Genomic DNA, 28,000 nt, shown 5'->3' on the forward strand with positions numbered 1-28,000 from the left:
TTCTTTATCGAAATTCAATCTATCCATCAAATATCATTGTTTATATTAATTAAAAAATCTCTAGTTAAAACGTAAATATATGTTCAAAGAGATAAAAACAGTAACTTGTTTTGTAACGCGAAATTGAGAACTGAAAGAAAGGACTGTTTACTTTCGATTACTACTTCGATAGATCGTAGCAAGAACCAGTATCGCCTCCTATTGGTTAATTTTATAGATGTTTACACGAATATATACTTATAGTCGAACAAAACGATAGAAGTACGATATTGGCATCAAGATCGTAATGTGTGCGTGCAATTAAACTACGTCAGTTAATAATTTGTCACTCGTATTTATTTTAATAAATTATATTTTATATAATTATATACTAAAAAGAATTAGAAACTAATAGTGGAATTGATTAAAATTAAAATAATTAAAATAATTCACATCTTGTTCTACATAACCAATAGAGAGATTGCTTATATTGATAAAATTATATCAATAACACGAGTAACTCGAAGACATAGGAAAAAGATTTCTTCTTATTTCCTTCCATTTTCTTCTTTATGATATAAATTAATCATAACAATGTAATAATGGCTGATCTCTTTGACATAGCGAACATAATTACAAGCGTAGGTGTTGGTGCCGTCAAAATTAAATCGGAACCGGGCTTACCGGAAAAATCGTCGAATGAAATTTTGACAGAACTTTTTAGTACATTCGATGCAGATGAGGGAATAGTATCACCAGAGAATAGTGATCAACAAGTTCCAGATGCAATTGTTAAAGCAGAGAAAAAAGAAAAAACACAAATGGAAAAAAGAAAAAAAAAGAGCAAAAAAAAGCATAAACATAAAGAAAAAAAGCATAAAAAGAGGTCTAAACACACTTCTTCGGATAGTAACAACAGTGATATAGAAAGTACTGGTAAGTTATAATTTATATATATTCTTTCCTATTATTGGTGTTAAATTTTTAATAGAACATACGTATAAAATTGTGATTTTTAGTCAGTAAGAAAAAAAAGAAACATAGGAAAAAGTCTAAGCGCAAACATGAATCACATTCGAGCAAATCATCGGAATCTGATGAACCTAAATCCAAAATTGCAAAAGTTGATACTAATGTTTCCCTTACCGAAGAACAGAATATTGGAGTTGACGTCTCTGATAAAGAGCGTGTTGATGATGTACAATCGAGAGAAATAGCGTCGATAAAGGAAGAGACCAAATCTACGAACGTATGTACAATCCATGCTAAAGAAGATAGAGATCTTGGAAGTCCTAAGTTACCACCTATTCCAAAAAAGATAGATGACGAATTTGAAGAATCGGTACTACCAAAAATTCTTGGTTTGTTGATGTTTTTTTTTATACCTAATATCTTAAAAGATATAACATGGATAGTTTATAGTTCTTGAGTTATATATATTGATAATATCTCATCTTTATATATAGATAAACCAAAACAGCCTGTGCAAGGAAAAATCATTATAAAGGATCTCAAAAATAGTATTGTCTACAATGAAACCGTAAAGGAAATAGAGAATAAGGAAAAGGCAAAAGCTGCACGCATGGAAGATGGTGAATTAACAGACAGCAGTAATAATAATAGAACACCGACGTTAAGTCCTACACCACCACCATGTAATTCATTTAGATCTCCCACATTAAGTCCTGATGATACGCTTAAATCTGAATCAACAGGTCCCTTGAAATCTAAAAATGATCTTAGATTAATTTTAAGAGAGAAAGAAAAGAAAAGATTGGAGGTGACAGGAAAATCGAGAAATTATGGTGATAAGGATCGTAAAGATACGAAAGTATATAATAAAGTTAAAAACAAAAATTGTAAACGTAGTCGAAGTTGCCATTCACAAGAAAGAAATAGATCAGACTCTCAAACACGTTCTCATCGTAGTAGAAGTAGAGACAGAGAAAAACATTCTGATAGAAGTAAGGAGAAACGTGACAGAGATAGAAGCTTCGAACGACGAGAATTGGGAAGAAGTAGGGAAAGGAAGAGGCACAAAAGTCGCAGTAGAGATAGGAGTAGGGACAAGTATACAAGAGGAAGAAGTAGAAGTAAAGAAAGGAAGTTAGTATTTTAATTATTATATGAATTGTATATTATTGTCTTCTAAAAAAAATATTTTTCTTTTTACTAGGGAGCGTATCGAAATTGATAAAAAAAAGCTACTGGATGAACTTACAGGTTTATATTTTTATTAGACAAAAAATTATAATTCTCAATATTTTGCTGCTTTTCTGACAAAAGAATTTCTACATACATCTTTTATTGCTTATAGATTTTTGTAAATCATTGTCAAAGTCTGAAGCATTAGGAGAATTATCTAATCTTTCTTCCGAAGAAGATGGAAGCGAGTCTGAGAAAGGTTTCCATCATCCATTTCTTCTCAAAGAAAGACCAAGTCCTATTGTTATGAATATTCGAGTATGTCTACAAAATCCTACAAAAAAAGTTTTCGATTAATAACATAGATTTGTATATTATTGTAACCATTAATTTTATTGTTCGCTTCTAGAATGCAAAACAATTGCCAACAAAAACATTTCAAGAAAAGACAGCTGAATCTTCAAATCAATTGCGTCTTCAATTTCCTGTATCTAGTGGTCAGCATCATAGAAAAACTGGTGAGTTTATTAAATGTTTCCTATTGCTCTTGAAATAACAATCACGATCTTCAATATTATTATCATTATTCTTTTTATAAATTAATAAAGAAAGCGAATGGATCCCTGTGACACCAAAAAAACCGGAACAGAAGAAACCATTTGTACCAGCATCGACGCCAACTGAACCAATTTCGATAGTGCCTAAGCCATGTCCTGTACAGCCAGTACAATCTATACAGCCAGTAGTTTTTCCACGAACATCTATGGCAGGAGTATTAAATTTGTTATACGTGAAAAAAATTAATTATTCTTTTCCATTTTACACGTTGTGTTACTTTTGATTTTTTATCATTGCAGCCAGTTGACATTGGATCCATAGTGTCACAGAGATTAGCTGCAATGAGAAAGCTGAGAGAAAATCCGAACGATGTTGGTGCGTTGAATGAAATGTATAGAGCACAAAATGAGGTATTTAATATTTTTTCTATTGATTTTGAATATTACCTACGTATATGTGTATATCATCTCGATACGAGTTTTTACGATATGATATTTTCCGTCGTTTATATAGATGAGAACCTGGGCAGAAAGTAAACAAATGCCAGGCCAGTTTACTGGTAGTACAGGTGCCAAAGTGCTCTCACCTGCTGAGCTTACTTCAGGTTATCAAGCATGGGCTCATAAGGTAACTGTATTGTAGTAACTAGGGCTCGTATTGTATGAGTGTATGATACACATTTTGTTTCTTACATAAGATACAACATATGGGCCTTTATTATAATTCTTTTTTAATCCTTTTATATTAAAAATGTAACATGCCCATAGGATGAATCTTGCTAGATTAAGTAAATTTTTGCTCTTCTGACAATAGCAAATCTAAGTAATAGAAGACTAAATTGAAAACTTGGCTACATATGATATTATATATTGGAGAACTTTCTTTGTTATATCATATCAGTTATCATATCATACATAGGGCTTGTTACTTTTTTACTTATACACTGATTGATATTGCCTGTAACAAGTTTTCAGGTACAGTCTTAGTTAAGATCAATAAAGTAATTCATTATTGATCCGATGACTGTGATGTAGGCACAGACCACTTCTTAAGTAGGGGTGGACTCTGTGTCTGCAGGAACACAAGAGAATCATTATTTCTCTAAATATTTTAATAGGTACAAGAAAAAAAAAAAGAAAGAAATAAAGAGAGAGAAAATCTTTCCAAATAATAAAGATAAGAAAAATTGTGCGATTATTAACAGTTACTTCGACTTGTGATCTCTTGTGAGATTATTGCTAACTATCATCAGCTTTATACCATAGGATCCAGAAACTTTAATCATTTTGTTTTAACGATAAAGCTGCGATATTTAGCATTAGTCTGCATCCACCTGAGGGTTTGTTACAGGCACATAGCTACCTCACAGAAGACATAACGTCAGCAGCCTGATGTCCGATTTTTAATTTTATTGGTAAGTATGCTTGCCCAAAAAAAAATTATAAAATTTAGGATTAAATAATAAGTAAATATTGTTTAATAAAGAATATTTATGTGAATATTTACATGTATATACACGTATTCTAATTATTTTTAATTATATTGAGCTACAGACATAAAGGTTTGGTCATGGTTGGGTATAACACAATTGATTTTTGCATTGATTTTACATTTATCTTGAGAATAACGAATTATAAAAATCGCACTAGTCCATGAGTTTAAAAAGATATATTAATGTATATTCAAAATTGATTTACTTATCTTCTTATTAATTACGATACTTAAGTGTTTCACAAAACAAATTATTTAGGATCAATTAGTGTCTGCACAACCTGTATCTGGTGGTATGGGAATGGCTTTATTACAAAAGATGGGCTGGCGACCAGGTGAGGGTTTGGGTAAAAATAAGGAAGGTACATTGGAACCGTTACAGCTAGAAGTGAAATTAGATAAAAGAGGTCTTATTTCGGAACAAGATATTGGACAAAAGACAAATAAAACGGCAAAACCAATAGTTCCGGCTATTAAAACGTTAGAAGGTACATTGTGTAAAAATGATGTTTTCTGTATCATAATATTTATATTTAGATATTTTATGATAATCCGTAATTATGTAAAGGAAAGCATCCAGTATCGCTACTTGGAGAATATTGTTCAAAAAGAAAACTTGGTGCTCCTGTATACGAATTGTGCTTCGAATGTGGCCCAGATCATAGAAAAAACTTTCTCTTTAAAGTATATTTTATATATTTTCTATTCGACAATTGTTGTCAATAAATTGTAAACGTATACACGTGTGTCTTTATCTTCCTACAGGTAAAAGTAAATGGTATTGAATATAAACCAAGCGTTGCTAGTCCTAACAAGAAGCAAGCTAAAGCAGAAGCTGCACAAATATGTTTACAAACCTTGGGTTTATTATCTTCTTAGATTATTGTTTCGATATTGCACATTGTATAAATTATTTAATCTAATGTAAGCTTACATTAAACTACTCAATTTATTCAATGTATATGTGTTTTGTAATGTATCTTCTTCTAATTATAACTATCCATCATTATAACTATGTTCTAATAATCTCCTTTGCAAGTATTATGAAACATGCATACTATATGAAAATAAATTTTTAAATTATAATCTAAATATTAAATATGTATACTTTTAAATTTGGCGCGTATAAAAATGGCTAAGCAAAATTACTATAGATTGCTGTACAACCTCCATATTATAATATGGATTCTCTTTTCTTAGTTATGCTATTTTGTTTTATGTAAAAAAAACTCTCTCTATATATGTTATTTGTATCGAACAAATTGTAGAAGGATAAAAAATCATTGTTTTTATTTTAAGGGTGTTCACCTATCGTTCGCAGCGACAGGTATGGACAAAATATAAACTACGAACGTAATATTTCTTTTGAAAGAAATCATATCAAAAAATAGTGTTTTTTTTTTAAATAGATTAGCCATAAAAATAAAGTTTTTCCAAAAATTTGAAAAAGCCATGTGCTCGTTTAAATCTTTATCTTTAAAATGAGATTTTGCTTATTAAAATCGGTCAAGAAATACGCTTGGAGTCGTTGTTGGCACAAAATGCTTTTTTTAACATTTTCATGAGAAAAAAAAAAGTTTCGTATAGTGGCGTTCCTTGAACTTTGCGGCAAAAGAAAAAAACTGTCTCCATTACTGATTTCAAATAAACAAATGCTTGAGTGTCTATTTTTATAAAGTAGATGACTGCTTCTTTGTTTGTTGTATAAATCGAAGCTCAGATTTTCAAATCCATTCAAAATTAATTCATTTGTCGTACTCGCGCGAAAATACGTCTTCAATCGTTCATGCTAATAGGACTTAATTTTTGAGATATTGTTGAATTTTAGAAAAATGTGTAGTTCTTTTTACATTTAATATACTTGAGAAATCTCAGAAACAACGTTTAGATCGCTTGTTATACGCAAAGATCTCAGGTTGTTTCTTTGTGGATTGCGTTAGGATTATCGGCTTCCTTCTACATCTTAGAAGAGATTATATAGTAAAAAGTGGGTGGCTTAACAATAAAAGTGTGACTCAAGGAAGTCTTCGTTTATCGATTAATGTTAACAAGAAGAAACATTAATAAATCGTTACCACGTTACTTGATGATCTTGATGATCTTATAATTATTCAAAGTACAATGAGGTAATATTTAAACAATAATAATAAATAAAATTCGTTTAACATTACAAAGATCGTAACGCAAGATAAACTTAAAATAATTTTCATTAAAAATTTCAATACTTTGAAATTGTAGTCGCGACATTGCAGATTATTTGTAATACAAATATATACGACTTTTATTAACTTTGTTGTTTATCGAGTTAGTTTTCTTACGCACTCCGACGAGTGAACATCATAACTCCGTCTTTCCAAATGGAAAAGTTTAGAAATGAATACTTTCGATAATTTTACAATTATTTAAACAATTTTTAATGTACGTGGAATATAAAAAAACTAATATTTAAACAATAGTAAATTCGTTTAACGTCACAAAGATCGTAATACGAGAGAAATTTAAAATTATTTTAATGAAAAATATCAACTTCGAGATCATTGGCCTTGTGTAATATAAACATGTACGACTTTTATTAACTTTGTTGTTTATCGAGTTAGTTTTCTTACGCACTCCGACGAGTGAACGTCATAACTCCGTCTTTCCAAATGAAAAAGTTTAGAAATGAATACTTTCGATAATTTTACAATTATTTAAACAATTTTTAATGTACGTGGAATATAATAAACTAATATTTAAACAATAGTAAATTCGTTTAACGTCACAAAGATCGTAATACGAAAGAAACTTAAAATTATTTTAATGAAAAATATCAACTTCGGGATCATTGGCCTTGTGTAATATAAACATGTACGACTTTTATTAACTTTGTTGTTTATCGAGTTAGTTTTCTTACGCACTCCGACGAGTGAACGTCATAACTCCGTCTTTCCAAATGAAAAAGTTTAGAAATGAATACTTTCGATAATTTTACAATTATTTAAACAATTTTTAATGTACGTGGAATATAATAAACTAATATTTAAACAATAGTAAATTCGTTTAACGTCACAAAGATCGTAATACGAAAGAAACTTAAAATTATTTTAATGAAAAATATCAACTTCGGGATCATTGGCCTTGTGTAATATAAACATGTACGACTTTTATTAACTTTGTTGTTTATCGAGTTAGTTGTCTTACGCACTCCGACGAGTGAACGTCATAACTCCGTCTTTCCAAATGGAAAAGTTTAGAAATGAATACTTTCGATAATTTTACAATTATTTAAACAATTTTTAATGTACGTGGAATATAATAAACTAATATTTAAAAAATAGTATTTTTTCAATACTCTGCAAATTATTTTAGTTTAGAATTAAATTGCGCAGTAGGGATACTTGGCCACGCGTGACGATAACAAATTGGACCTTTGACCGACTTTGACAGTTATTAGCTCAGTTCTGCTTTGAATTTCGACGAGTCAACATCGCAGGATGCGATCTCTGCGAGTAATGACGAAGACTTAATGTAAGTACATGATTATATCACTAATTTTTTTTAATAATCTATACGATTTATATTATTTTAGAATGAAATTGCGAAGTGGGGATATTCGACAACAAAATCAGCCCTTTGACCGACTTTGACAATTACTGATTCAGTTCTACTTTGTATTTCGACGAGTCGACATCGCAGGATGCGGTCTCTGCGAGTAATAACGAAGACTTAATGTAAGTACATGATTATATCACTAATTTTTTTTAATAATCTATACGATTTATATTATTTTAGAATGAAATTGCGAAGTGGGGATATTCGACAACAAAATCAGCCCTTTGACCGACTTTGACAATTACTGATTCAGTTCTACTTTGTATTTCGACGAGTCGACATCGCAGGATGCGGTCTCTGCGAGTAATGACGAAGACTTAATGTAAGTTCATGATTATATCACTAATTTTTTTAATAATCTATACGATTTATATTATTTTAGAATGAAATTGCGAAGTGGGGATATTCGACAACAAAATCGGCCCTTTGACCGACTTTGACAATTACTGGTTCAGTTCTACTTTGTATTTCAACGAGAGAACTTAGAAATTTTCGCTGGATACCGTTCGTACGAGCTTCAACGATGACTTAAAGTAAATATATTTTTCTATCACATATTTCTCGAATAATTTATACAATCTTTTATTGTAACATGATACTGATTATTTCGTTTGTATTTTTGTTTCAGAAGTTCGTTGCAATCGCGCGCGTTGCAACGATGTAATCGAGTGTTAGTATCGCTAAAATAAATTTATCGCGAGGTAGAAGCAGTGTTTGTTCGTTCGCGTGTCGCGATTTAAACCATAAGTGTAAACCATAAGTGTTCTTGCGTAGACTGCGTGCAATGCAGTCGATAGAGTCAGTGTTTGTTCGCAAAGTTTTTTGCTCTTTTAACAGTCGTACAGACTGTACTTATAAAAGATAGTAGAGTTCCGCGAATTAAATTCAGTGATCGTTCGCTAATAAATAACTATCGCGAATTAGAGTCAGTGCATCACCGAAGAGGATCTCGACCAACTTCGATGTCAACCTACCTCATTTTCAACCAACTACGAATCATCCACCCTCAATTTCGACCTAAGTCGAGGACGAGTGTTTTGGAGCCATCGCAGAACTTCTTAAGTAGTAAGTGAATTTTTAAGTTCCTCCGATCACTCGATCATGTCGAGGACAACAAAGGTCCGAATCGGCACGAGTGATTGGTTGTAATTAATAAGTAAAAGAGCGTTGAGTGACCACTAGTAAATTTCTTTCGATTTTTCATTTTGAAATTTCACAGGATGGTTTTCGAGTTTCGTTAGATTTATTAGTTTTCTTCTACGTTTTAGAATAAAGATAGTTTATGATTGTTATCGAATGTTTTATAGTAGTTGTTAGTACACAAAACAAAGAGGCTACATGCCAAAGAGGCCCTCACAAATTGTGGCTCAAGAGGGTAACTATTAGACTATTGAGTTATTTTCGAAGGTTCGACAGAAACCTTCGAAAATGGCTCTTAGTCATATTTTAATTTTACTATGTGGTCGTTCAAAATGCTCTTATGTAATAATAATGCTGATTTCAGAAACTCAGACGACGTAACATCCCGTCTTCCATCCCTCATTGCCATGTGTCCGCAAATAGCATTATTATATATTTTATTCATTTTTATTAGTAACGTCGAGTAGTAAATTTTTCTTTTATTTACATTTTCTTTTCTAAAGTTTCATTAAATTCATAATTCCTTATTTTTATAAAAGCAAATTCTATATTCAAATCGTTGCTACGAAACGTATAAGGTATATATTCGTTTAGATTAGGATCGAGAATTTTTCATTTTGATTTTCTCTTATTAATTTAAATTGAATTAAATTCGGAATTTTATTTTTCGTAATATATATATGACTGAAAAGCGAAGGACTGTATATAATAGTTTCAACAATTATTCTAAATGAATTGTTCCAATTTAATTATTTCAATTTCTCTCGGGCCTTTTGGGGGACTAAAGCTCTGTTCTCTTTTAATTTTCTTCTCCTTTTCTTTCTTTTCTTCTTTTAATCTTTTTCTGTTTCAGGTTAGATCATCGAGGGATGGATCATCGAGGGAACGGCCATCGTGAAATTTATTTCTTGAATTATTATACATTTTTATTTATTCTATACATTTCTGTTTATTAAATGCATTTCTATTTATTATATGAATTTCTATCGATTATATACATATCTCTATTTATTGAAACGCATAAATATATAACAATTTAAAGAATTATCCGAAATTAATTATTCTAATTTCTCTCGATTTTGGTACTTTGATTTTTCTCGCGTGATGCCATCTTCGAAATATTCACTCTTCGTTCTATTTTTCTCTCGCGCACTCGCATACATATTCCCGGTTTCTTTTTTCCTTTTTCTCTCCTCTCTTTGTTTCTTTTTCTTCTTATTTTCTTTTGCTCTTTTATTCTTTCTCCTTTTCTGTTTCTAAATCATCGAGGGACCGATCATCGTGGGACCGATCATCGTGGGATTTTTACACGGAAGTTAATGGAACCTTTCTGCATATAATTCATATTATATTCAGAGAGGGTATGTCTCCTTTCTTCCGTACGCGAATGATAGGGAAACACTCACACGCGTGACGACTGGCACGCGTGTGAGTGTTCGCGGTCGCGAGATTTAGTCCTACCGAGGACTTCGTTTTGATTTTTGAAATATAGACACGACCGGTCGTGTCTCGAGATGTCTGAAGCTGACAGTGTGGACAGTGGAGTTTTTCGTAAGCAGGGTCTCGTTCGTCTCCAGTTTTCTGATCAGCCAGAAACTTTCGAAGCGGAAAGACATCTCGAACGCGAATGTAAAGTAGAGTCCCCGTTAGCCCGTGGGTCTCCAAATGCAGCAACCTCCAAGTGGTGAGACCTGGGTCGGTAGTACTTACGATATATGGAAATCTATGTCTAAATTATATCTAAAATCTATAACTAAATTATATATATAACTATATATAATGCAAGTACTACCGGGCGAATGGCTGCATATTTCAATGGTTTTCCAAAATCTCTTTTCTGCTTAATTTCAATGAGACGTTATGTTAATTATATTTTCAATTGTTAGTTATATTTCGACAGATAAAACAATTCAATATATCAAAATTCTAAGTTAATTTTCTAAGAAAATGCATAGAAAACTCTTCTGTCGCTCTTATGTTCTCTTTCGTTCCTATTTATTCTTATTTACTTTCTTTAATAATATTAATTATATCCTGTTATTCATTATATTAATTTTTATTAATGATTAATCTTGGGTGGGACCCTTGGGAGGGGCCTTCGGGTGTGGGCCTTTTGGCGGGTTGCCGTCTCGGCATCTTTTGAAATTCTTTTTCTCTTTTTCTTTTCTTCTTCTCCTTTCTTTTTTCTCTTTCTTCTTTGCTCTTCTTCTTTTATTCTTCTTCTGTTTCACGTTAGTTCATCGAGGGACCGATTATCGAAGAATCTATAATCGTGAAATTAGATTTTTACAGGGAAGTTATTGAATATAAATATATAATTTTGCATATTATTTTTGCATATAATTACCTCTTCTTCTTTAACTTTTCTCTTTCAGGTTAGATCATCGGGGGATCGATCATCGTGAAATTAAATTTTTACAGGGAAGTTTTAATCGTATATTTGTTTTCTATTTTATTTTATTTATTCATTAACTTATTTTTTAATTATTAATATTATTGTTTAATTGTATTTTGATTTTAAATATATATTTATATATAAATGGCTGTTTGCATATAATATTGCATATTATTTTTGCATATAATTACCTTTTTCTTTTTTCTTTTTCTGTTTCAAGTTAGATGATCGCTGGACCTATCATCGTGGGATATTTACACGGAAGTTAAAGGAACCTCTCTGCATATAATCTTTATTATATGTAGGAAGGGTATGTCTCCTTGCTTCCGTACGCGAATGATAGGGAAAACACTCACGCGCGTGACGGCCGGCACGCGCTTGGGTGTTAGCGGTCGCGAGATTTAGTCCTACCGAGGACTACGTTTTGATTTTTGAAATCGAAATAGACACGACCGGTCGTGTCTCGAGATGTTTGAAGCCGACGGTGTGGACGGTGGAGCAATCTGTAAGCGGGGTTTTATACATCTCCAGTTTGCTGCGAAGCCCGAAGCTCCCGAAGCGGAAAGGCATCTCGGTTCGCGGATTTTAGAGTAGAATCCTCGTTAGACCGTTTCTTTCCAGATGCAGCCATCGTTTCATCGCCCAAGGACCATCGAGGGATTTAGATTTTTATACGGGTGTTTAAAGAATCTTTCTACCTCAGGCGTAGAAGGATTTCTTTTCTCCCGTTCGGGCAAGATAGAAGGACACTCGCTTACGTCGGCTGGCATAGGCGTTGGTGTTCTCGGGCGCGATTAAGTCCAAACTTGGCTCCAACGTACTCAACATACTCGCGTGAGTGTTTCCGGAATACTCGCGTAAGTATCTGTGAGTGCGGTAGGATTCAATGTTGGGTTCCGGCGTTTGTCGCGAAAGCACGACCGGTCGTGCTCAAGTGGTGATCGAAGCTTCCGGTGTTGGATAGTTGAGCTATGCGTAAGTCGGTTCCCAAATGCGGAGACGCATGGGGCTGCAATTTTAGCGTTTGGAGGCTTGAATTCGTCGGGAGTGGAGGTCGCCCCGTTGCTTTGCTTTCTTGATAGTAGTAGAAGTAGTAAAGAGTAGAGTCACCGTTAGTCCGCGGGTCTCCAGAAGCAGCAACCTCCACGCGGTGGGACCTGGGTCGGTAGTACTTGCGAAATATCGAAATCTATATCTTAATTATACTTAACATCTGTAACTAAATTATACATTTAATCATAAAACGCAAGTATTACCGGGCGAATGGCTGCATATTTCTATATTTTTACAATATCTCTCGTCTGTCTATGTTCAAGTAAGTTGAATCGATTATATTTTAAATTGTTAGTTATATTTCCACAGATAAATAAATTGGAATATAAATAAATTTTTGATTAATTTTCTAACAGAACGCACAGAAAGCTTTTCCGTCGCAGTTATGTTAGCTATCATTCGTATTTATCCTTATACAATTTTATTACTTATATACTTTTACTAATTGTATACTTTTGATAATTACATTAATTCTATACTTTTATTTACTATATGAATCACTTTTATTAATCATTAGTTTCGGGTGGGACCCTTGGGAGGGGCCCTCGGGTGTGGGCCTTAGGCGGGTTTGGTTCTTTCACTAGGGAAAAATCAAACTCAATTATGGTACTTTAATTTTTGTCGTGTGAAACGATTTCTACGGAATGCACACTCATCGTAAGGAATTCTATTTCTCTCAAGCACATTTACGCAAATACTCCTCGTTTCATTCTCTATTTTTCTTTTCTTCTTCTCTTTTCCTCTTTTCTTGTATTTCTTTACATTTTTCTAATGTTTTTTTTTATGTTTCAGAGCAGAACATCGAGGAACGGATCATCGAGGAAGGATCATCGTGAAATTAAATTTTTACAGGGAAGTTATTAAATATAAATGTCTTTTTGCATATAATTTTCCATATAATGTTTACTCTTATATTTAACATTTATTAACTTTTTAATTTTTGCTTTTATATTCAGGTTTTATTATATTTTTAATTTTTGCTTTCATATTTAATTTTAATGTACTTTTTAATTCTTGCTTTTATGTTTAATTTTTAATATCTCTTTAATGTTTGCTTTTATTTTATCTCTACTTCTATTCTTCTTCTGTTTCAGATTAGGTGATCGAGGGACGGATCATCGTGGGATTTTTACACGGAAGTTAAAGGAACCTCTCTGCATATAACGTTTGTTATATGCAGGAAGGGTATGTCTCCTTGCTTCCGTACGCGAACGATAGGGAAAACACTCACGCGTGTGACGGCCGGCACACGCGTGGGTGTTCGCGAGCGCGAGATTAAGTCCTACCGAGGACTCCGCTTTGATTTTTTAAATCGAAATAGACACGACCGGTCGTGTCTCGAGATGTCTGAAGCCGACGGTGTGGACGGTGGAGCAATCTGTAAGCGGGGTTTTACACATCTCCAGTTTGCTGAGAAGCCCGAAGCTCCCGAAGCGGAAAGGTATCTCGGATCGTGGATATTAGAGTAGAGTCTCCGTTAGCCCGTGGGTCCTCAGAAGCAGCAACGTCCTCGCGGTGGGACCTGGGTCGGAAGTACTTGTGATATCTCGGAATTTTATAGGCAAATGGCTGCATATTTCATCATTTTTCCAAGATCTTTACCATCGACTACGTGCGCTTTCAATTCTATCTTACATCTTCTGTGTATTCAGCAATAAATGCACTGTCACTTCTACTTATTGAAACGCATACCTATATCGTAATTATTGGAGATTAATTATTATAGTTTCTCTCGGGTGGGTCCCTTGGGATGGGCCCTTGGGCGTGGGCTTCTGTGCGGGTCTCCTTCTTTCTGTACGGAAAAATCGAGCTGAATTTTTGTACTCTGGTTTTCGTCGAGTGTACCGATTCTTCTACATCCTTCTTTTCTATCCAATTTCATCTTTTCCACACATGCATGTGTTCCATTGCATCTTACAGATATTCTTTTCTTTCTTTTCTTTTCTGCTCCATCCTTTTCACGTGTGCGCACGTTCTGGCTTTCTTCTCTTCTCATTTTCTTCTTCTTTCCTACTCTTTCTCTTCTTCTTTTCCTCTTCTTCGCGAATCTCGCTATATCCGCGCGGAATACGGGTAGGATAGGAAGAACACTCGCACGTGTGTCGGCGGGCACAGGCGTAATGTTCTCGGGCGCGATTAAAAGTCCTACGATAAAGGACTCCGTTTGATTGCTAAAACGAATTTATGACCGGTCGTGTGTCGGTTTATGTGCTGCCGAGTAATATGGTTTGCTATCCGTAAGCGTGGACTGACCCTCCTCCAGTTAGCTGCCTGAACTCTTGGACAGTTCATGGAACGTCGCGGACGCGAATTAGAATCACCGTTATGCTACCACTCACGAGAGTGTTCGGGCGCGATTAAAAGTCCTACCGGGGACTTCGTTTTACTGAACGATTGTCGATTATTTGAACACACTGGTCACGCGAAATTTAGAGTAGAGACCCCGTTAGCTCGTGGGTCTCCAACTGCAGCAACCTCCACGCGGTGGGACCTGGGTCGGAAGTACTTGCGTTTCGTCAAAATCTTATGGTGTGCAAGTATTGCCGAGCGAATGGCTGCGTTCTTTACGGCTTTTTTAAAATTTCTTCCATGTAATTCCAAATTGGACATCGACGGACGTACATTCTTTCTTACACTTTCCGTATATTCGGCAGTAAATATGCAATCATTTCAATTCATTGAAAGGCACAGCTATGTAATAATTGAAATAATTATTCGAGATTAATTATCATAGTTTCTCTCGGGTGGGTCCCTTGGGATGGGCCCTTGGGCGTGGGCTTCTGTGCGGGTCTCCTTCTTTCAGTACCGAAAAATTCAGCTCGATTTCCGTACTCTCTGATTTCGGTCGAATTCATTTTCTCTTTTCTTTTCTTTTCTTTTCTATGTCCATCTTTTCATTTCAATTTCATTTCGTTTTCACAGGTGCATGTGTTCGTTATAACTTCCGGATATGCTTTCTGTCTATTCTTCCGAGTTTTATCGTTTTCACGTGCGCGCATGTTGCGGTTTTCGATATATCGGCGAGGTACCGATATATCGTCGAAAGGTTCGTTTCATAATCGATTGCTAGACGCGAATACGGGTAGGGTAGGAAGAACACTTACGCCTGTGTCGGCGGGCACAGGCATGGTATTCTCGGGCGCGATTAAAAGTCCTACGCAAATGGACTTCGTTTGATTGCTGAAACGAATAAATGACCGGTCGTGTGTCGGTTTATGTGCTGCCGAGTAGTATGGTTTGCTATCCGTAAGCGTGGACTGACCCTCCTCCAGTTAGCTGCCTGAATTCTCGGTTAGTGCGTGAAACGTCGCGAACGCGAATTTAGAGTAGAGTCACCGTTATTCTAACACTCACGGGAGTGTTCGGTCGCGATTAAGTCCTACCGGGGACTTCGTTTTATAGAACGCCGATTATTTGATCACGCCGGTCACGCGAATTTTAAAGTAGAGTCCTCGTTAGCCCGTGGGTCCCCAGATGCAGCAACCTCCACGCGGTGGGACCTGGGTCGGTAGTACTTGCAATGTATCGAAATCTATATCTAAGTTATATCTAAAATCTATAATTAAATTATATATAATATCTAAAATGTATAACTAAATTATATATATAATTATAAAGCGCAAGTACTACCGGGCGAATGGCTGCATATTTCAAAGTGTTTCCAAGCTTTCCTCTTTATTTTTAACTAAAGATTAAAGTATTTACATTTTACGTTACTAATTATACTTCGATAGATAATCGGACTCTATATAACAGATTTCTAAAGTAATTTCTTAAAAGAAATTGAAAATTCTACTGAAAATTGTTAGTTTCTGTATTATTCTTATTTATTGTTATTTTCGCTTTTCGAGTTAAACGTTATATATTCTGTTCTACTTATGTTCGCCATTATATCGACATATCTCAAAATTCGTTCTTGCTCTTACCTTTTGTACGTTATATTTCGTAGGTTGTATATTCCATCGCAAGTAATATCGAGCTAATGGTTGCTTAAATACGCTTTTAACTATTTGTATAAATTTAAGTAGAAACAAACAATATAACAAATTCTTTTCAATTCATCTATTTTCAGAGAAGTATATCTAACATATGATTTCTTTTTGCTTTCGTGATACGTTATATATTACTATTTGTACTACATACAAAAATTTCTGTCAGAAATCACTCGATTGTTAGGTTGTGCGTGAGAGAGATATGATATATGCAAGCTTGTACATTATTCGGTAAGTGCACAATGTGGACATTGTTATCCTATTCAGTTTGTAGTTCATATTTTAACCGTACTTGTCGCTGAAGTCGCATACGTTACGAACGAAAAGCGATGAACGTGCTTAACGTCGTAAAACTTATTATAAATTATCGTATGTGATGATTTAACGAAAATTTGTTATAAATGGATGATCTCGTGAAGTTTAATATTAAAGAGGTTAAATGTGACTTGTTACCTGCGATAAATGAATGTTCTCAACGCGGTTTATTACATACTACAAAATGGTATATAAAATGATTGTTGAATTGTATTTTAAGAAACAAGTTAGTATAATCATATCTCTTTACATTTTAGGCTGGCAGAATTGAACTATTCTTTGAAAGATGTCAAATTAGATCTACACGATGTGACCACGGATATCGGTTTGACAGAAACGAACGAGGAAGATGACACGTATATTTTAGCTAAAACTTACTTCGATTTAAAAGAGTACGATCGAGCAGCCTATTTTACAGAAAAATGTACGACTTCAAAAGCCAGGTTTTTGTATTTGTATTCTCGTTACTTATCAGGAGAAAAAAAGAAAATAGATGACATGACGGATATACCACCAGACCCTATGAGAAATGACAGTTTAAAATTACTCTGTGCTGATTTAAGAAAAGATCATTTGGCTGGTAAATTAGACGGCTTTTGTTTATATTTATTTGGGGTAACTCTGAAAAAACTCCAACTTACCAGAGAGGCCACCGAAGTTTTGGTCGAATCGACTCATAAGCAGCCGATGCACTGGGGCACTTGGTTGGAACTAGCTGCATTAATCACGGATAGGGAAAAATTAGAAAATTTGCGGCTTCCAAATCATTGGATGAAACATTTTTTTATGGCTCACATGTATTTAGAATTGCAACTTATCGACGAAGGCTTAGCTATGTATTGCGAATTGCAGTCAATGGGTTTTGAAAAAAATGCGTATGTACTCGCTCAAACTGCAATTGCCGTTCACTACAGGAGAGGTAATTTAAATTTTTTACTTTACATTCGAGGAACGTTAAATTTCGATGATATCGATTTATTCCATACATTTTTAGATGTTGATAATGCTATAAAAACATTTAAACACATTATAAAAGAGGATCCATATTGTCTCGATAATATGGATACGTATTCAAATCTACTTTATGTAAAAGAAATGAAAGTAGAATTGGCATATTTAGCTCATAGAGCCACAGAAATAGATAAATATCGATTGGAAACATGTTGCATAGTAGGTAAGCCCCTTTCATATTTATTAGAATTTTGAATAAATTAATCTTACTTTTTTTGAGATTGCAAAATACGTTATGCAGTCTCATTTATTTGTAGGAAATTATTACAGTTTAAGAGCAGATCATCAAAAGGCAGTGATGTATTTCCACAGAGCATTGAAACTCAATCCGCAGTACCTATCTGCTTGGACGTTACTCGGCCATGAATTTATGGAGATGAAAAATACTAATGGGGCGATTCATAGTTATCGCCAAGCCATCGGTACGTTTTATATATACGAGTTATTTTATTAGGTCGCTTATGACGTTAATTATCGAATGAATTTATTTTGTATTTTATGTAGAAGTTAACAGAAGGGATTATAGAGCGTGGTATGGTTTGGGTCAAACTTATGAAATTTTGAAGATGCCTTCTTATGGATTGTATTATTACAAGCAGGCACAACTTTTGAGACCTCATGATAGTCGAATGGTTCTTGCATTGGGCGAGGCATATGAAAAACAAGATAAAATTCAAGATGCTCTCAAGTGTTATTACAAAGCGTGCAATGTAGGGGATATTGAGGGAGTGGCTTTGATAAAATTAGCTAAGTACGTATTACTTACCTTTTTTTTTAGATCAGTTTTTACTTCCGAAATATTATCATAAGTATTTTCAATTTTAGTCTTTATGAAAAGTTGGGTGAACACGATCACGCGGCTGCAGCTTATACAGATTTTGTAATGGACGAATTCAGAAATGCTGATAGAACCGAATTGAGTCACGCTTACAAGTACCTAACGCAGTATCATTTGAAAAGAGAACAGTTGGATCGGGCAAATCATTATGCACAGAAATGTCTTCAATTTGATGAAACTAAAGAAGAAGCTAAGGGGCTTTTAAGAACTATTGCACAGAAAAGAGCGAAAGTCGAGGAGAGTTCAATGGTGGTAAGGATAGACTTTGTTTCAAGCATTTTATTTTATAATTGCGTTGTTAAACAAGTATAGTTTAAAATTCCTTTCTCGTATCGTTATAGGTAGAAGATATGAACGAAACGGATCCAGTAATCGAACAAGGCACTAGGACCGATGCTACTCCGGGAAATCAGTTGTCGCCAATGAATTTATCCTTCACACCTACTCCATAGTAACAAAAACTAAAATAATTATTTTTACGTTTTCATAAAACTTGATCGTTGTTACATCATAAATTTCTTTCGTACCTTTTTTTTTTTTTAAAGGAGTTACTTATCAATGGTATTTTCATATATATATATATATATATATATATATATATATATATATATATATTTTTTTAGGTTTTTCACTTTCAAGCTGAATAATTTCCATCGTCTTTCCCTGTTTTTCCATCCTGTTAGGTCATCCTTAATCTCATTGTCGCAAGCCAGTATCGTCCCTATGATCCTCGTTATCTGTATACATTTCTGCATCAATCAAGGATCAAGAATCTTATTCTAAAACTGGTCATCGAAGATGGAGGTAGATATAAAGAATTGCTCAGGCGATTCATTTGCTTTTCGTTCATCGAACTTTTTTATTCATTATTTGAAAACTGAAAATCTTTGCATTATTGACGATATTATCCAAATCTTCAACGCTCGATCTATTCTCAAAGCTTCAGAATTGTCATTTTACCCTTTTTTTACCATTTTCTTTCTCTCATTGTTTTCTTTGTATCTCGTATCTTTCACGAACAAGTAAAATTTTTATTGCGAATATAGAACGATGCAATAATTTTGATAGAACCACGTCTTTTGTGTCATCAAGTGCGAAGGCATTATTATTCGCATAGTTGAGCGATGATTGTGCCGAGGTCGGTATAGCTTTAAAATAGAACTTCGACGTTTCTCTCTTTTCTTGTTGCAGTGGTGGTCGTATTACTAGGGAAGAATAATTGTCGGTACTCGTAGTGGTCGTTTTTTGAAAATTTACATTAATTCCAATTTAGAAAAATGTCTACATTAATATATAGGATGTCTCTTCGTAACTTCGAAGAACTGTTTCGGCGATAAATTTTGCATATGAAAACAACAATAAAAATTGATAATTTTTACGATTTAGGATAAACAAGGCTTTCGATTTTAGAACAATATTTAGAGAAATGAAGAGATTAAGAAGAAACTTGCTATAATTCGAAGGTTAAATAGGGCATACGTTTTTTTTTTTTATATGTACAATTCACCGCTGAAGCAGTTCTCCGAAGTTAAAGGATAACTTATACGTAGAATTTTTTACTAACAAAGGGTGGTTCGATCACTGAGCGTCCGAAGTTTTTTCGATAAGTAGTTTTCCGCTGAACATTTTGTTCAGTTCAAGAAGTACCTTCGTACATTCCTTACATAGTAGTCTACATCATACTGCTACTTGTTAAGGGGAAATTTTTGAATAAAGAATTTTTGAGACAATAAACATACCCTTCGATTTTGAGAAGGAATGAATCTTAGAAAAGCTCTTTCATAAAATATTTGTACGCTATAAATTATCTTTGGGTCAATTAACTTCGAACGTTGTATTTTTATTTCTATTTGGACTTCTTCCAAAACGATAAATTTCATGCATAGTATTGTACTCTGAGATGCCTTAATGGTGCACTTCCAACAGTTTACTAAGAGAATTTCCCTTTTCGTAATGCAATCACCTCGTTTCTATTGTATAAAGGGAAGTATCATTTTATATATGCGATGTTTGCATTTATGTATGTAGTTATAACTTATGCTTAACTATACTTGATAAAATGGTATGGAATTTAAAAAATATAGATATATAAGTGCACCACTTGAAAATGTGTGACTTCATAGAGGGTTCGGGAATTAAGCGTTATTCTGATTTTTATCGTCCTTATTCGTTTGGAGACTGTTAAAGGAAAACTTGGTAAACCGTCGGACGTACTTTTATTATACGCCATTAATGTATCTAAAGTATGATAATAACATCCATTTTATATTATCTATTGCTTACTTTTTTAATAAATTTTCAATTATTATTCGTTCAGATTCAAGAAATGCTGAAAAGTTATTAATCCGTAAGCGAAAGTAAATAAAAGACTTGTTCATTCTCTTAGAGTAATTTTTTACGATCCAAGCTTGGACATTTAAATTTTACGTACATAATGGAATACTTGGAATGTTTGCAAATTATATCTGTGAATTTGCAATATAGAATTTGCTCTTTTATTTCGTTTTTTTTTTCATATTTGTTTTTTCGTTTCATTTCTACGTTCTTCTTGTTCTTTTCGTGTCAAAACAAAAAAACTGGAAGCACCTTACAACGTAATTAATATAATATCTAATTAAAAAAAGAGAAAGGCATTATTGCAAAGCTCGGAATATAATTCTTCTCGAATACTTTACTACCTTCAATTTGATATATTGCATTTAGTATAATAGTTAAGCTAGCTTCTGAATAAAATATAATTTATAACCCGTCAGTTATTTGAGAAATTTTACTTCGAAATGCTTCGTTCGAATACGTTCGATAACGTACGTGTTCAAAGTTCGCGTGATGATGATTATCATCGATCCGTTTTTCGTTCCAGTCGCGTAGTCGTTGAGCTTCAACCGCGATGGCAAACGAACAATGTTTTTTACATCGATAGACTTATACAGAATTAAACTTAATTTATTGCAAATTTAATGTACATACTATTTCTCCGAATATATTTTGCTATACACATTTTTTTTTACTCGAATTTTGATGGATAACGTTTCTTTAAGAATAAATGTAATTTTTTCTTTTTTTTCTTTCGCGTAGCCACGCGTTGAACGCGAAGCAAGCTGGAATCTTAACGATTATGGAACTCTGTTATAGGCATGGACGCACGCAAGCATGCACCGCACGCGAGCCAGTATGCGGCAAGTACACAGCACGGAGGCAACCAGGTAGCACGCACGCACGCACGCACGTATGCACGCACGCATGCACATACGCACGCACGCACGTACGCACGCATGCATGCACTCTCTCACGCAAGACTTTTGCTTTAATACGCTCGATCTTGCTCAGTCAGACTCTTCGAAGAAAAATATATTTTTATAAATTGGTAAACGAGCGCAACGAATAATGAAAACGATCGATAACGGTGAAACGCGAACGATGTATGGTATTTTGTAAGAGATCGAGAAAATAATTTGATTCATTCGATGAGGCAATAGATCCATTTTAATTCCTTCATTTGATTGTATTTCGAAGCGGAAAATACGAGGAACGTGCGATGAGATAGAAAGAAAAAGAGAGAAACAGAGAGAGAGAGAGAGAGAGAGGCAGAGAGAAAGGTTCCGGGAGTTTTGAATTTGGCGCGGTTCCGCTAGTCGCACGGCAGCCATATTGACTGTATACTCCCGAGCAACTTGGACGATGTTTGTGCGTACCTGGCACGATCGCTGCTCTCTCGCGTTCGCCGTTTTATTCGCCGTGTAAACGCTTTCGTATCGCGCGTCACTCGATCGGCCGGTCGTTCGAGCGTTTTTCGATTTAGTTTATTTCTTTTGACATGTCAAGCCAAATATGCTTAAAGTGGAACAGCTTCCTGAACAATATCGCGACGAGCTTCGAGAGTCTTTGGGAGGAAGAAGGCCTGGTGGACGTGACACTCGCGAGTGACGGACAGTGTCTCACGGCCCACAAAGTGATACTTTCTGCCAGTAGTCCTTTCTTCAAGAAAGTCTTCCAGGTAAGAGATCCTTATTGATTTTTCCAGATTTTATACGAGTTAAGAAGAAATCGTTCTTTCGTCGTTCTCCGTCCCTTCTCGTTGCTTCGATCAATCCAATTTACCGTTTCTCTTGTCACTTTAAACGGTTTGACAGCTGCCATTCGTATCTCCTGATGCTTTTGAAACGAAATTATGATATATCTTTATTATGATTCTCTCTTCGGAACGTCGGCTTCCTCGAATCTTCTCTGTCGCGATAATAAGCGTTTTATTTTCAAATATAACCTTTTGTTTTTTTTATAGGCTAATCCATGCCAGCATCCAGTCATAATATTGCAAGATGTACATTTTAGCGAACTCGAGGCATTACTCATATTTATATATAAAGGAGAGGTTAATATCGAGCAGAAAAATTTGCCTGCTTTATTGAAAGCGGCAGAAACTTTGCAAATTCGTGGCTTGTCCGGAGGAGATATTTTTGCTAAGGATCAGTATAAGAGGCTGGCAGAATTTGAACAGGGTGTAGCCGAAGATATACCCGTTGTTAAGGAAGAAGCACCTAAAAAGAAACAAAAAGTTTGTAAACAACATAACAATTCTATCTTGGAGAAGGCTTTAACGCCAAGAATATCGCAATCTGAAAATACCAGCGAATCGAATGGAAGCGAACAAAGTGGGAAGGACACGGATCATGGGTCATCCGACGCATTGCCCGATCCTGTGTTTCATCGTTTAGAAATGAAAGTTAGTTCGTTTGACATACGTGTTTGACAATATCTGTCTGACGGTTAATACTTAGAATAAGATTGAAAATAAATTAAACATTGTAGATAGAACCGTTGGAGATGACACCTGAAGATTTACAAAAACGCACGTCGATGGATAAAGATCCAGTGGAGAGACTGGACACCGGGCAAATGGACGGAATGCAAGGTCAGTTAACAAAATATTTATACGTTCACATTTGTACTTCTATACTTGTATATTTTCATATAATTCTTTTTCTTCTACCTGTTTCAAGTTATTACCTTGATGTTACTACTTTTTCTTTACTAGTTGTACCGTTAGATAAATTCATTTACGCATTCTACAAAAGATTTTTTTTTAAGTTGTACAATAGGGTCATTTATTAGACATTGGCGACGTTTCGGACTTGGAATTAAAAGCAGGAGCGACTTTTTTAGTCGCTATAATTTGTAATTTTTACGTCTATCGACTATTTGTAGAGAAAGAAAGCACGGGTTCAAAAGCGCATTACTCTTTCACGTCTTCTGCGCTTTAAGGAAACTTTTTTTGTCATTTGCATAATCGGAATTTCTTTCTTGCGAGAATAAATCGAGATGTGAAACTAACGTAACGATATCTACTCTCGTAGTCTTCAACTTGTACTTAAGGAAGTATGTACAGTTTTAATACATAGAACTCGAAGTGCAGAGAGACGTTTGAAACTTTTATAAATGTTTTGCGAAAATCAATAACTTCCCACGATATAAGCGACACTCGCTGTATTTATTTATTTATTACGCGTATTTGAGAACATTCGAATCGTCTACCGGCAGCTATTAGGTACCGAAGGCATTTTCTTCGGTACCAAATTCGAAGCTTGCCAGAACTTTTAGTTTACTTTTATCGTAACTTTTGTTTCGCTCGATTGGCGATTCACATTTATTTTTCGTTGTTACGCCATGAGGATGTTGAGGAAAAGAAGGAACGAGAGCGTACGAATGAGAGAAAGGACGATTGCGTGTTGGAGGAGTGAGAGGGAGAAAGAAAGTGTCGTGTATATCGGTAGATGCACGAGATGATGCGTGCATGGAGGAGAGAAAGAGAGCGAAAGAGTAAGGTGAAAGGGCAATTGTACAGAGCTGGATAAGATGTCGTTAAAGGAGATAGAAAAGATGATCATTTTCTTGAAACGATGTGTCTGCTATATAATCAACGTGTTACATCGGACAGAAAACATTAGAAGCCAATTCTATCCAGCTCTGCGTAAGTACGCGCGTGCGATCGATCGTTTCACCGATCATGATCTTGACCCCTCTCTCTCTCGTACGATCCCGATCCAAATATCCAAGTATCCAGGAAATCGTGTGAAACGAAATTCGAATGTACGCGCTTATATGTTTGTTTGTTTGTTTGTTTGTTTGTTTGTTTGTTTGTTGTGCGTGCGTGCGTGCGTGCGTGCGTGCGTAAGCGCGCGTCTCTGTTGTAAGCGTGTCGTTTGCGGGGAGAGCCGTGTCTAAAGCGCGCTGTGCTGATGTGTGTGGCAGGGTCTGGGAACAGTCCTGCTGAAGACATTTCCGGTATATCTGGATTATCCGGCCTAACTGGATTCTCGGACGTGAAGCCGCTGCTTTACTCGTATCAGCAACTACCTTACGCCGATCTACTACCGAGCCCGGACATTATCTCAACGTGGGCGTCTTCTCGTCCGATGGATCATCTAGCTTGCGATCTCATGAAGATCCTCTTTACTCCCGAAGAGAGAATACTCTGCAACGTCAATGGTAAAATGGGAAAGCAGCAATTCGATAGCAACAAGATACACCTGATAAGGGAGGTTTTGCTTCACTTTAGCGGCATCGCGCCGAACAGCATCGAGTGGGAGGAAGTGTGGAAGAATTGCGTAACAAAGATCGACACTAGCAATAGGGGCTTGAAAAGGTATCTCTTTCAGAGGCGTTCCGTGTACACGCAATGACTAGGGCGTTTCAAGTCAGGGGTCAAACGGAAACGTTTCCACTGGCTGGAATAGGCCGTTTTCGATCTGCCGTCGCCCCTCCCCCTCCCTCGTACTCCCCCGTTTCGACCTCAACTTCCTCCCCCGTTTCTTCGCTTCTAGCTTTGTCGCATTCTCGATCGAAATCCACGATGGAACAAAGCTCGCGAAAACGGCTGCGACGAAGGAGGCTAGGATTTTGATTCGAGCAATCAGATATTAGACGCGTAAATGTTGAATAGAGTCGTGTGATTGGCGATAGATTCGTCATGCATAGATATCGTTCGGGGTGACAGGCTAAACGATAGAAGAGGAAGAAGGTGATCGCTACTAAACTCGTCCTCTTCTCCTGCGTCTTACGTTTACGTGTCTATCCTCCTACAGGCGAGGAGACATCGATCGTTCTTGACTACTTTATTTTTTTTCTTTCTTTCTTTCTTTTTTCTTTCCTCTAACATTATTACTCTAGCATCATGTACGAACCCTTTGTTTTCCTCTCGTGCGGCCGCGTTACACGACATTCCTTCTTCTTAATCTATTTATTTATACGGTGTTCACGCAATCGCAAGTACGCACTATCGCCGTAGACGGCGCACGATATCAAACTCGGTTTAGCTCGCAGGCACGCGAGGATGCATCGCGGAGACGAGAAACGAGTTGTCGCCGCGACACACAAATGCAAGGCGCGCACGCACACACGGCTAAAGGTAGATAGAAAGACACTATACGACACGAGACGCGCGCGCGCAAGCAAGCGTGCCGGCCGTGCTAGAGACGCGTGCGTGATCGTGTCGCGCACGGCGACATTATCGGCTATTTTACCGTGTATACTTAAATAAGGAAAAGAAATCGTAGCTCTTACGATGAGACTAGTAATTTAAGATATGCTTGTAGAATATTTAAAAGCGGAAAGCGCGTCGTTACGGCGCCCAACTATTAGGGTACGTACATATATATAGACGATAGGTCCGCTCGTTGGTTCGTTCCTTCTTTCGTTTTATTTATCCAACGGCCTTGATCATTTCTTTCTCCTATTCCTTTCCTTTCCTTTCCTTTCCTTTCCTTTCCCTTCCTTTCCTTTCCCTTCCCTTCCCTTCCCTTTCCTTCCTTTCCTTTTCTTTATTTTTTGGACAGATTCGTTTACGAGATCAGATCTGTAATAGATCGGTAATAAACTTTGACGCGAATGTACGGACGAACCATCGAACGAACCGATCGTTATTTAAAGCGATATTATTGTAGACAAGACACACGATTGGTCGCAAATAAACCTATTTTACATTTTTAGCGGTTTACTTCTTCTCCGAATTGTATTCCGTCCTTTTTATCGTATCCCGTCTATTTCATTTATTCCGAAAGGATAAAACGCCGTGCTCGATCCGGACGAACGTCAAGGATGAGGAGTGACAGGGAGGGAAAAGCTAAGCGATATGATTTCAATCGTCTACGGCGATTAATTGTAGGGTCTTCGAAGCCAGCTGTGACGATAATCGCCGAAGCACAGGAAAGTTCGAGTTTTCGAGTCTCCGAAAGAATTCCGGAGGAGAGTCGAGGTTGGGAAGCTTCGAAGGATGGAAAGGACGGATCTCCTTGGTCGACGATACAAAATCGAGGAGAGTCCGGGTTCCTCGTGCTGGAATGTTCTCCCAAGCAAGAAGTGATGACAGAAATGACGACGGAGACGACGATGCAGACGACGACGGAGACGACGACGCAGGAGACGACGACGCAGACTACGACGGAGACGACGACGCAGACGACGACGCAGACGACGACGGAGATGACGACGCAGACGACGCAGACGGCGACGGATGCGACGACAGATTCCTCCTCGTGCTTATCGCTGGAGCACGTCGCCGGAGGATCCCGTTCGAGCTTCTCTCCCGCCTTCTCTTCGTCCATTGGTTCGGAGTTTTCGGAGGAGATGATCAAAGGAGGTCCCGCATATCTGCCTTTTCCCTGTCCCTTTTGCGATCGTGCTTACACCAGCTGGGGCTTTCGAAGAAGACACATCAAAGCCGTTCATACCATATCGCCATCCCTTAATTGCAAGTGGTGTTTACAGGTTCGTTCGTTATCGTTCGTTATCGTTCGTTGAAAAGAAAACGAAAAAAGAGATAAAAAGAAAGAAAAGAAAACAAATGTCAACACGACCGAGATCGAGTTTAACGAAATTACACTTATGTTCCTTCCTCTTTCCTTTAGGTTTTACCTACGCATGCCGCTTGGAAACGGCACGTTATATCCGCGCACAACCTGTCGGCGAATGACGCCCACAACGGTCTATTGATCTTAGAAGAGGCGCATATGGTCCTACAGATAGCTCGACCAACAAGATTGGATACCCTGGTGAACATTATCAAGCAAAGTTCCCAACCAAACGATAATTCTCAGCTTGAGAAAGATTGAAACTTTTCTTTCAAGGATTCTGCGTTCCTATTGATAATGCAGCTGCAGATAGAAGGGTAGAAAAAATTCATAAACGAAGCAGTTCACCTTTATAGATCACCGTTACCGTTCCTTCCTACAATGCTGTTTGTCACAATTAGCGACTTAACGATCCAGGTATATAAGTTCTTTTCATTTCTCTACATTTTTAACCAAACTAGTATATATCCCTTCTATATAGGAACAAAAAAATCTTTTCTGTGCCGAATATGGGACTTCTCTAATTATCGTGCCGTTAAGATGCCAACAAAATTAACTTTAATGCCATTGTAAACGTGGTTATTTCCTCCTCGTATTTATTGCACTATACTTAGGAAATTATAGTGATGATGTCTCTATCTCTCTCTCT

General features: G+C 36.0%; 2 protein-coding genes and 1 long non-coding RNA gene across 16 annotated transcripts; all 3 read left to right on the forward strand.

Annotated features, from left to right (window-relative positions):
• The first annotated feature begins 141 nt into the window (after window positions 1–141).
• On the forward strand, window positions 142–5,130 carry LOC127064843 (protein Son). 4 transcript variants are annotated; one of them, XM_050996456.1, is made up of 13 exons: window positions 142–309; window positions 604–915; window positions 999–1,340; window positions 1,446–2,085; window positions 2,156–2,202; window positions 2,297–2,442; window positions 2,534–2,642; window positions 2,733–2,896; window positions 2,982–3,092; window positions 3,196–3,309; window positions 4,433–4,661; window positions 4,742–4,857; window positions 4,939–5,130. In XM_050996456.1, exons 2-13 carry the CDS (start codon window positions 801–803, stop codon window positions 5,050–5,052), a joined length of 2,247 nt encoding a protein of 748 aa, XP_050852413.1. In that variant the 5' UTR covers window positions 142–309; window positions 604–800; the 3' UTR covers window positions 5,053–5,130. The 4 variants fall into 4 exon arrangements, with proteins under 4 accessions (XP_050852413.1, XP_050852411.1, XP_050852412.1 ...); XM_050996454.1 differs by having other exon boundaries at window positions 142–915; XM_050996455.1 differs by having other exon boundaries at window positions 142–915; window positions 2,733–2,890.
• A 1,917-nt stretch (window positions 5,131–7,047) lies between these two features.
• LOC127064850 (uncharacterized) lies at window positions 7,048–9,458 on the forward strand. Of its 3 annotated transcripts, none has more exons than XR_007781842.1 (6): window positions 7,048–7,453; window positions 7,522–7,680; window positions 7,742–7,883; window positions 7,945–8,086; window positions 8,147–8,297; window positions 8,393–9,458. It is a non-coding gene; the product is annotated as an uncharacterized LOC127064850 (long non-coding RNA). The 3 variants fall into 3 exon arrangements; XR_007781843.1 differs by having other exon boundaries at window positions 7,542–7,680; XR_007781844.1 differs by having other exon boundaries at window positions 7,048–7,307.
• Window positions 9,459–16,443: 6,985 nt separating this feature from the next.
• On the forward strand, window positions 16,444–27,990 carry LOC127064677 (cell division cycle protein 23 homolog). 9 transcript variants are annotated; one of them, XR_007781755.1, is made up of 9 exons: window positions 16,444–16,846; window positions 16,917–17,578; window positions 17,654–17,833; window positions 17,928–18,092; window positions 18,175–18,421; window positions 18,496–18,760; window positions 18,850–18,959; window positions 19,132–19,312; window positions 21,641–22,308. XR_007781755.1 is itself a non-coding variant. In XM_050996105.1 (8 exons), coding segments are annotated over exons 1-8 (1,731 nt in total). In that variant the 5' UTR covers window positions 16,444–16,745; the 3' UTR covers window positions 21,642–22,308. The 9 variants fall into 9 exon arrangements, 6 of the variants coding, with proteins under 6 accessions (XP_050852062.1, XP_050852060.1, XP_050852061.1 ...); XR_007781756.1 differs by having other exon boundaries at window positions 16,445–16,846; window positions 19,192–19,312; XM_050996105.1 differs by lacking the exon at window positions 19,132–19,312.
• The last annotated feature ends 10 nt before the right edge of the window (window positions 27,991–28,000 follow it).

This window comes from Vespula vulgaris, chromosome 6 (assembly GCF_905475345.1).
Source record: "Vespula vulgaris chromosome 6, iyVesVulg1.1, whole genome shotgun sequence".
NCBI classification, from domain to species: Eukaryota; Metazoa; Arthropoda; class Insecta; order Hymenoptera; family Vespidae; genus Vespula; species Vespula vulgaris.

What these genes read in the sequence shown, in the direction of transcription:
- LOC127064843 (XM_050996454.1), top strand. Translation starts at nt 582, where the DNA reads ATGGCTGATCTCTTTGACATAGCGAACATAATTACAAGCGTAGGTGTT. An exon ending in GGTACTACCAAAAATTCTTG is followed by an intron (nt 1,341 to 1,445) that starts GTTTGTTGATGT and finishes CTTTATATATAG; the next exon opens with ATAAACCAAAACAGCCTGTG. An exon ending in GGCTATTAAAACGTTAGAAG is followed by an intron (nt 4,662 to 4,741) that starts GTACATTGTGTA and finishes AATTATGTAAAG; the next exon opens with GAAAGCATCCAGTATCGCTA.
- LOC127064677 (XM_050996105.1), top strand. Translation starts at nt 16,746, where the DNA reads ATGGATGATCTCGTGAAGTTTAATATTAAAGAGGTTAAATGTGACTTG. An exon ending in GGAAACATGTTGCATAGTAG is followed by an intron (nt 17,834 to 17,927) that starts GTAAGCCCCTTT and finishes ATTTATTTGTAG; the next exon opens with GAAATTATTACAGTTTAAGA. An exon ending in TAGTTATCGCCAAGCCATCG is followed by an intron (nt 18,093 to 18,174) that starts GTACGTTTTATA and finishes TATTTTATGTAG; the next exon opens with AAGTTAACAGAAGGGATTAT.